Genomic DNA, 9,686 nt, shown 5'->3' on the forward strand with positions numbered 1-9,686 from the left:
GAGCCTGCCTCATTCAGCCATGAAACTCCAGCAAATGGCTGTAAGCTGTTCTTACTTTGAGAGTGTCTCCTACTGTCAAGCCAGGCCAGGATCCAAAGTCATTTTACAGAAACGCCCCCTGGGGCAGGGGGCAGGGAGGACTGAAGAAGGTACAGAGGAAGGAAAACTGCCCATGAGGTGACAGCTACCCAGGTTGGATGAGGGTTCACGGGGTACATTACACTGTACCTCCTAACCTCTGCGTTTGGAAAGTCTCCACAATAAAAACTAAGATGACTCGGAGGGTACCCCCACACCCCATCCTATACAAGATAAATCAATGGCTTCAGGTTTGTCCTGTTTTAAAGTCTCCTCCTGTAGGGGCACCCAAGGTCAGAATCCTGCTTGGACTCCATTCCCTGGCAGGTCTCAGATCTCAAGGTGGAGTCCCGTGCAGTCTCAGTTTCATTTAGAAAATGGGGTGAAGATTCTAAGAACCCCACTGGCGGTATTTGGAAGGTTAGACAGGATAAGAGGTAAACGGGCTGGCTGTAGTCTGTAACACTACAGTCACCACCCATGACATGGGGCGCATAGATTTGAATAGAGAAGGAAGCCTGGGCTTTGCCCTGTGGCCTTCCTGTTGGCTTCCTGGACTTTGCCTCAGTTTCTCCATGAAGGTCAAAGACAAGAGGGACCTCAAGAAGCTTTCGTGGAAGCCGGTCATGGTAGCGCATGCCTTTAATCCCAGCACTCAGGAGGCAGGGGCAGGACGATCTATGTGAGTTTGAGGCTAGCCTGGTCTACAATGCATGTTCCAGGACAATTAGGAGAAACCTTGTCTCAGACAGGGGAAAATAAATTAATAAATAAATAAATGCTCCTGTGAACTGTCTTCGGCCGTTCAGACAGGCTCTCCAAAGGGCCCTGGGTCCCTACTGTATCTAGGCTTGCAAAGTGAGAGCGAGCTGGGTAAGAGGAATCTGCTGAAGCGGTGTGAGTTTTTCAAAAGGAGGGTCCTGGAGGCCTGTACCAACCCTTTGGAGATGGGGAAGTGTGTGCATGCGTGCGTGCGTGCGTGCGTGCGTGTGTGTGTGTGTGTAGAAGAGGAGCAGGGAAATAGTTCGCAGCAAAAAAGGAGTGAGAAGTGTTAGTGAGGGGATCCCTGAAAGCTGGAGAGGCCAAGGCCGCTTGGGGTCCTGGACTGGCCTGGGTTTCTGCTATTTTCCCGGCTATTGGGATCCGGAGCGCCGCCTGGTGGACATGCTCGTGGTGCAGGCTCCAGCGGCTGACTACTGAGCAGGGGCCCTCTCCCTAGCTGCGGAGAGGGCAGAGAAGCGGAGGAGGGGGACAGCTCCAGGACGCAGCGGGGAGGAACGTGTGTTTCTCCTGGGAGGCTTGAGAATCCGGCCCAACTTGCAACACATACTGACACCCGGCATCCCTCTAAACTCCGTGATGAGTGATTTGGCTCCATCCTACATGTCTGGTGTGTGTGTGTGTGTGTGTGTGTGTGTGTGTGTGTGTGTGTGTGTCCTTCCTGCCCCTAACCCCCAGCCTTGAGGCTCTGGAGTTTTGCTGCCTCTGCCTAACTTCTCCCGGAAGAGGGTCTCGTTAAAGTTTTTAAGAGGTTTTATTTTGGTTAATAAAATGCCAAGAATGGGCATGAAGGCCTGAACGTTCCAGTTGTCTTCCTGAAGGGTCCAGGCTTGAATTCCAGGGCTGACGAATATTTAGGCCTTCCCTGTCTGAGAGGGTCCTGCAGGGAAAGGCGGGAAAGGCGTAGTGGCCCAAGCACTCCTGCCCCAATACGCAATACCATGGTGGGTGAAACTTGTGGGTCCCAGTGCCAGCGGCCTGTGGCTGGTGCTGGTGAGAAAGACAGCAGCCTGGCTTCCAGATTCCACGCCACCGGCCTTGGGGTGTGGGCGCTCTGGTGGCTCATCTCCTCCCCAACCTGGTGCTGGTGGAGTTTGTGCAAGAACCTGGAGATGGTGAGCCATGCGGTGCTCAAGGACCCTAGAGAAGCCCAGGCCAGCCTAACGTCTCTCCTCTGAACCAGAGCGGCGGTAGGGTCGCATCGCTCCTTCTTCGGCCTAGCGCTGGTGCCAGGGTCTCAGCCGCCAGGCTGTACCCTTCGGGAAAGCAGAAAGTCCGCTTCTGCGGCCTTCGCGAGGTGGCCGGGTCTGCTCTGTGTGCCACCCGGGAAAAGGTCCCGCAGCTGTTAGACTGGTTCTAAGGAGGGGGACTGAAAATCTCAGAAGCCACTAAGTCCTGTGCAAATGGCACCAAGGCCTCGGGGGGCTGTTCCACACAAGGTTAAAGCAGAGGGTAGATTCTGTGCCTGCCGCAGAGGCGACAGAGAGAGCTAGTGCCAAGGGAACCCAGAAACTCGGGGAACCCTGGAAGACCTGACTCCAGCAGGGCGCGTGCTGTGGGGTGCTCTCTCTGGGCTGCTACTCTTTGGTCCCAGGATCCTAGGACGTCCTAGGCTCAGTGCTCCCAGCAGCTTAAGAACTACAGCGCCAGTCAAGGCCTCCTGGTCCCGCTGTTACCGGGGCATTCCCGATGCTGTTCTGCCCGCGCTTCTGGCTGCCGGGTGGTGAGGCTCAAGTTGGGGAGAAGGGAGCGCTCCGCGGGGATCCACACCGGGATCCTGCCTGTGCGGACGCCCCAGAACAGCACAGATTAGTTCCCGTGAGGCTGAACAGGACAGCCAAAACCCTCGCATCGCTGAGTTTAGAAGGGCTTCCCGGTTCCTAGCCCTGGAACTCACTCTTGAAACCCCGATTGGGCTGCTACACCCACTGCAGAACTCCGGACAGGGAAAACCAGCCTCGGTGCAGGCCTGCCACCCGCCCCAACTCCCGCAGGAGGATGGAGCCAATGTGGGTGGGGTGGGCAGGGTGTTAAGGGGTTTGGGGTAATTCAACTACTTCTAGGTCCAAAAAAAAGCAGAACTCACTTTGTTGTCGAGAGACAAGAAGGTCCTGCTTGCTCTCTCCCCGCCAGCAAATGCCTCCCTATCCCCGCTAGTCAGCGCGCCGGCCCCAGGCCGGAATGCTTGCAATGCAAAAGGGGGACCGGACAGGCAGTCACGCATCCCCGGGGCTCTGGCCCCACCGGGCTAGTCTCAGCCTGCTCAGCTTTCTGCCCAAAATGAAACTCAAATGTCCCCCTCCCGCAAAAAAAAAAAAACCTTAAAAGAGGAATTTAACAAAAACCAAAGCCTCTATTTTCCCTGCTTTCACTTTTCACAAACCAGCTTCTGAGAGACTTAAATAAAAGCGAAATGAGCAATTAGCCAAGGATACTATCTTTCTACACTGTGAATTTGCTCTTGAAAAACATTTTCCCCCAAGGCCAACAACCATTTAGCCGGCCAGCCGTTCTGAAGCTTTTGCCTATTCAAGAAAATCCCAACAAAGCAGTAGGAAATTCAGCCACGATTCTGGGCAGGAGGTAGCAGGGAGGTCCCGGGAACCGCAGAGGCCGAAACCGCTTTAATAAAAGTTAAAAAAAATTTAAAAAGATAATAAGAAGTAAAACCTTTTTAATACATCAAATATACGGAATTTTAATCTTTAAAGCGATACATTGTCTATTATTTTAGCACATGACGTAAACCTTGTCCCCGTCTCAGCGGGTGGACTTAAAAATTAAAAATAGTTGTGTTCCTTTTAAAGAACAAAATAAGGCAAATGAGGTTTTGGAATAGAATTGTTTTTCCTTTTTTTGTTTTCTTCCAGAATACATACAAAAAAATACCCATTCTCTTTCGATGGTATACACCTTAAAAATACTTGCAATTTGAAATCAGAGTTGACAAATTGTGACTTATTTTGTTTCGTCTTTTTCTTTTTTTTGTAACAAACATGCATGTAAATTTGAGTTTCAATCAGACATTAAATAAGAACACACGATACAATCATAGCAATTTAAAAGTAACATTAAAGAGAAGATCCTAATTCTGTAGCGGTTTTGTTTTTATTTATACTCTACAAGGGATGGGAGGGTTTGTTTTCCACATATTTACCCTCGAGTTTTAATTTTTTCCCCCTCCTCCTTTTAACCTACGGAGCTCAAACTAAATAATGCACTTTTGAACCATGGGTCCGCTTGGAGCTAACATAAATAAATACCAACGTTCACCGGCGAAATCTTCAGATGAACACTTTCTCAATTATTTTTCCTTCTTTTTCTATAAAAAGTCAAACGATTTTTTTCAACTTTTATAAAGTTTGGGTGGAGGAGCTAGGGGCGGAGGAGAAGGGTTTCCCATCCAGGCTCATTCGCTGGCTGTTGTTGGTGGATAGGTAAGATTTAGGCTTTCTTTTCGCTTCCATAGCCCGGGTCTTCCGCTCCAGCCTGAGTCAGGAACCTCGTCCGGCTCCTGCCCCTCCCTCGACTCCTCCCCTCACCCCAGCTCCTTTTTCTCCCTCCAGATTCCCCAGGGTCACCCTCACTGATACCCCAGTGCGGAGGCAGTGGTCAGTCTCTGTCCGTAGAGGGCGTAGGGGGAGTAGTAGGGTCCGGTGGCAGCGGGTACCGGCACTGGGGCACCAGGCGTGGGGAGCGGGCTCTTGGAATACGGGTGGTAGCGGCTGCTGAGTCCCAGTGCATGGTGGGGGCTGCGCAGCGCCAGGGTCCCCGGGCTGCCTGGTGCGCCCGATGTGGGGATATGCATGTGACAAGCCATGGCTGCTGCGGCGGCGCTGGCGAGAGACGAAGAACTGGGGTAGCCAGACAGCAGTTTGTCTGTCCCAGGAAAGGCCGTATGGGTCCGCAAGTGGCTCAGCAGCTCTTCCGACGTGGCGAAGCGCTTGTCGCACGGCCCATTAGCTGACACCCAGTTGCAGATGTGGGGGAGCGGGTCGTTAGGGAGCATGAAACCATAGGGGTAGAGGGGGTGGCCGGCCAGGGAGGGTGGCGTGGCGCCCGCAGCTGCAGCAGCGGTCAGCGAGGAGTGCACACCGTGCAGTGGGTGCGTGGGGTACACCAGCGGGTATCCCGATTTGAGCGCCGCGGCTGCAGCGGCCGGATCGTGCGCGCATGAGGCGCTGGCGGCCGCAGCTCCGGCCAGGTGGCTGGCGCAGTGGTAGCTGAGGCAGTATGGGTCCCGGCACAAACTGGCTGTCATCACGGACGGCGGCGACGCCCCGGCCAGGGGACTGGAACCGGCTGGCTTACTGCAGCCAAGAGAGCCGGCCGCAGCCGCCGCCAGCTGAGCCCCTACCAGGCTGCCAGGCTTGGTGGGGTCAAGTGCCACGCCGTGGGGCAGGAACTGGGGCGGGTAGCCAGCATAGGCCCCAGCCAGGCTGCCCGGGTAGGTCATGCCCGCGGGGGGTAGAGGGAACACTGTCTGGCCCGGTTTGTAGGGAGACACGGGAGCTACCAACCCGGAGCCCAACACCGACGACGAGGTGGGCGCGCTGGGGCCAGAACCCGAGGTGGAGCCGGAAGAGCCGCCGCAGTCCGAGCCTAGAGCCTTGCCCCCTGGACCCCCGTCCGAGTGCTGGTTCACATCCACGTTAATTCCGCCGCCGCAGCTAATCCGCCCGTGTGCCAGTCCCGCAGGTACCCCGTCCGCCGAGGAGCCCCCGGCGCCCTTGCTGCTGCCACCGCCGCCAGCTTCGGGATCTTTCTTGTCGTCCTTGCCCTCTGGGCCGCCCCCGGCGGAGGGCAGCATGCCTCCCGGCGAACAGGCCGAGGTGCTGGAGCTGGGACTGCCTGTCCTGGGCGTAAACGGCTGGCAGGTGGCGCTCGGTACCCGGAATCCCGACTTCTCCGCAGAAACACCCCCGCCGCCGCCGCCACCGCCACCTCCGCCGCCGCCTCCAGGCTCCTTCTTATCGGAGCCAGGCTTGGAGTAAGGCTTGAAACTCGACTTGTCTTCCACGCCGATGTCGCTCAGTTTCAGGGGGCCCGACTTGGCGTCCTTGTCGCCCCCAGTTCCGCCGCCTGCACCACCCGTGCCGCCCCCATTGGAGGCGACCGAAGAGAGTTTGGAAGAGGGCGAGGGGTCGGGCTTTCCTATCTGCGAACATGTTTGTGCCAGCAGCGCCAGTGGGCTCTTCTTGGCGTCCAGCTGCGGAGTCAGACGGTGAGGGGGTCACACAGAGAAAGAAGGGGAAACCCTTTAGAATACCGACTTTAGGGTACTAATGCCCTCCGTAATAACCCGCGAAAAGCATCTCAACTTCGAGGCGCAATTCTAAGTGGCACCCCACTTCACATCCACCCGCTAAGATTCTTGTCCTTGGGAAAGACGCCAGATCCCCCTGACGACTCCAGGATCCTTCCCGTATTCTTTTAGCACTACTTATATTTGGAAACAACCTCTTGCAAATGTTTTGGTTTTCATCTCTTTAGAGCCAGAACTGTATCCCCTTCCCGGCACACACTCCTTGATTCTAAAGAGCAACAAGGGCTTGAGCTGTTGGCGCCTCCGAGGCTGTGTAAATATACTAGCTTCTGGAGAGCTGGAGGAAGGCGACTTTGGAACAGTATTCAGTCCCTTGTCAGCCTAGCGGCCGATGGGGGAGGGTTAGGTACATAGGGACTATAATACAAAAAGGGCAAGTTTGGGTGGCTTTACCCCTTAGAATTTACGTCCCATTCCATCTCGTTGCCCTTTCCGAATAAGGGGTGAGGAAACGCTATCCTTTTCTCCCATCCTGGAGCTGAATCACTCCGACGCCTCCCCTCCCCGCCCCAGATCCCGTGGGAAAGAAACCCCACAGGAAGGCAGCCCTGGTAGGGGTCCCAGCTTGCCCAGGAGAGAAGGTCCTTACCTCGATGGGGCTGACGGGTGTGGAAGGCAGGGGTTGCAGATACTCTGGGTGCAAAATGTGGCCAGTCCGTGCCGTCAGCATCTTCAGCACCTTGATGGGCAGGCGGTTAGCCTGTCGCAGGGGATCAGAAGGGGGCACGGCGTGCACAAAAGGCTTGGTGCTGCCGGCCGGGGACGAGCCTGAGCCGTGGCCGGAGCAATTTCCAGAGAGCGCGCTGGTCCAGGCAGGGTCCGCACTGCCACTACTGCCTCCTCCGCCGCTGTGCTTACTGCTTCTTAGGGCAGAAAGCGAGGGCGCTGTGCTCATGACCCACCCGCGCGCATGGGAGCAGCGGGGGGAGGGCTCCGGGACGCACGGGGCGGGCTCGGGGTTGCGCGCTCGCCCGGGGTGCGGGAGCGGCTGGATGAGGAGCTGGCTCGGCGGACGCGGGTGCCCCGCGTGCCTTCTCGGAGCCTGGAGCCAGAAGAGAATAATCCTGAGTGGCCCGCAAGGGAGCTGTAGCGGGGCAGGAGGAGCCGGGTGGAGTGCGGGAGTGCCCCGCAGTGCGCGGTGTCTGCCTAGGGCTGTGCCCTGCGCTACGCTCTCCCGTCCCCGAGCCGGCGCTGCGCTCCGCAATGTGAGCTGCTGCCTGTCCAGTCGGGGCTCTGGCGAGGAAACTCACTTCAAAAGCAGCTGCAACAAGGGGGAGATTAAAGCCTTTGCCGCCTTCCAATCAAATGGGAGCCTGAGGTGATTGGAGGGTCAAGGGGATGTGACGCGTCCCGCGCCGCCGTCGCCGCCGCCGCCAGGATTCTCAGTGCTGGTTTTAATGGGCAGCTCCCACTTCGCCGCCCCTCGGCTTGTCCCCTCCCTCGATTTCGCTACCCGGACGAGATGGACATTTATTCTACGTTTGCCATCTACCGCCTTTCTTCTTTTTCGTCCTCGTCGTTCTTCGTTTTCCCAGCTGGAAAACAAACTGAAACCTTTGGAGGAAGGGGCTGCGTATGTTCAACAGACTTCGGGCGGGTGTTGAGAAGAAGCACAGGCGGAAGTGTGGATACCAACTGAACGGTCGACTCCAGGGATGCGTGGGTATCCGCACACCAATTTTTTTTCAATTTCAGTAATTGAGATCTCGCGTGGCGCGGCCACCCGGGAAAGGAAAGCCAATGCCGGAGGAAGTGTGCCCGTCCGCTTGGATTTCCTGAAGTTCCGCAGCAGAGAAACCAGAAGCTAGAAGGGCAACGGAGGGGGTGGCTGCTCGTCCAGGCGACGTGCGCTGGGCTCTCCGCCTTTCTTGATCACGTGACACCCGAGGACGCGCAGATTGGGGCAGAAGCGGGGGTCACATGTTTCCCCTGTTTCACACTCAGCCCCCCCCCCCATTCTTGCTCTCCTTTGCTACCCTCTCTTCCCCCCACCCCACCCCCCCGTTTCTCTGGGCATCCCCACCCCTCCATCAATTGTCAATGTGCCTCGACCGCAATCAATCAGTTATTTGTCAGCTCTTGTCAATCTGCCCGTGATTTATGTCAGCTTTTGTTGCTGATTACAAGGCGGGTGAGACTTGAAGAGAAAAAGAGAGACTGAGAGTGAGGCAGAGGAAGGAAGAGACCGAGAAGGAACTAAAGGAGGGTGATAGAGGAGCAGCCTCCTGGGGTGTGTGTGTGTGTGTGTGTGTGTGTGTGTCTGTGTGTCTGTGTGTCTGTGTAGGGGGAAGAGGCGCCCACCGTCAGGAAAATGAAATAGTGAGAGTTAAGTGCGCAGGTGCACCCAGGACGCACCGGCCTGGAGTGTGCGCCTTCCCTCCCCGTGTTGGAGAGACAGACACCTTGGGGTGCTTTGGTAAATCAAAGCACCCCAAATCTGCTTTGGGTAGCAGAGTTCGGGGACTGCTTGGTATCTAAGAACAGCGGCGGAGAAGACGCCTAACACGGGAGGATTTTTGCCTCTCTGGGATAATCCCTCCCAGGCGTGTAACTTGAGGATGTCCGGCTGCCGCCCTCAGTAGTGTCCCTACTCCCAACTCAGGAACTTCTTTCCAAAGAGCCACGCCACCAAAGTAGCCCGAGTCCTGGAAGTTACTGGCGGGGTAACCCTCCTTAATTCTGTGACCCGGGTTCGTAACGAGGGATGAAAAACTCCAGAGAAGAGGCCTGGCCATGTGCATAGGCAAACAGGTCTCAGGCTCGCTCTTTCCTCTCCCTGGTCCTTCTCCACTACCCTCCACGCGCCATCCCGACAGTTCTGGAAGCCAGGCCTGGAATTACCCGGAGTGGCCCGACCAAATAAAGTGGATCGTCCAGACAGGACTGACCTGAGCCGGGAGAGCGAGAGGGAGGGGCGGCTGCCTGTGAGAACCGGTTCTTCCAGGGAAGCGCAGCGGGACTGCTGCGTTCCCCTCTATTTGTGCCGTCGCTCCGGTTGTTTGGAAAGAAGAGGGAGGCGCTGTGCGTGCCGCCTTGTACCTGGATCTAGGTGCACAGAGTGTACGCACTCCAGTGCCGCTGGGCGAATACTCTGAACTTCCGTGACGTCCGGAGCCATTTCGAGGGTCACCTCCAGAAACTCGCTGAAGTAGAAGGGGGTGAGCGGAGGACACACCCCCTTCCTCGGACTTGAGAGACTTTGAATTTCCCCTCCTCCCACCCCACTTTTCCGAAGAGCTCTTCTTTTGTTGTCAAGTCCTTTTGATAAATGGTGGGGCTAGGAGCGCTGGGAGCGGGGAGCGGATCTGCGCCCCGGCACAGGGGCGGGGGCCGAGCTTGGAGACCGGTTTCCCACTATCGCTGTCTCTGATCTGAACCGGGTACTTGCAGGGGTCTGGTTGGGGACTTCCCTTCCCTTTGGCTTGGTAGCCCATTCCTCTCCCACCACCCCAGTCTCTTTTTTCTTTCTGTATTTTTTTTTTTTTTTGTCTAGAACTCCATG

The 9,686-nt window shown here is 56.3% G+C and overlaps 1 protein-coding gene across 1 annotated transcript; it reads right to left on the reverse strand.

Moving 5' to 3' along the window:
• Positions 1-3,952: 3,952 nt before the first annotated feature.
• Znf503 (zinc finger protein 503) lies at positions 3,953-9,648 on the reverse strand. Its single transcript, XM_005367672.3, has 2 exons — positions 6,774-9,648; positions 3,953-6,067 (listed from the first exon to the last, which is right to left on the reverse strand). The coding sequence occupies exons 1-2, from the start codon at positions 7,077-7,079 to the stop codon at positions 4,442-4,444; spliced, it is 1,932 nt and encodes a 643-aa protein (XP_005367729.1). The 5' UTR covers positions 7,080-9,648; the 3' UTR covers positions 3,953-4,441.
• Between the last annotated feature and the right edge of the window lie 38 nt (positions 9,649-9,686).

Source organism: Microtus ochrogaster, unplaced genomic scaffold (assembly GCF_000317375.1).
Source record: "Microtus ochrogaster isolate Prairie Vole_2 unplaced genomic scaffold, MicOch1.0 UNK21, whole genome shotgun sequence".
NCBI lineage: Eukaryota > Metazoa > Chordata > Mammalia > Rodentia > Cricetidae > Microtus > Microtus ochrogaster.

Coding starts and splice junctions, on each gene's coding strand:
- Znf503 (XM_005367672.3), bottom strand. CDS start 7,079: ATGAGCACAGCGCCCTCGCTTTCTGCCCTAAGAAGCAGTAAGCACAGC. Junction 6,068..6,773: donor CACCCGTCAGCCCCATCGAG/GTAAGGACCTTC, acceptor CTGACTCCGCAG/CTGGACGCCAAGAAGAGCCC.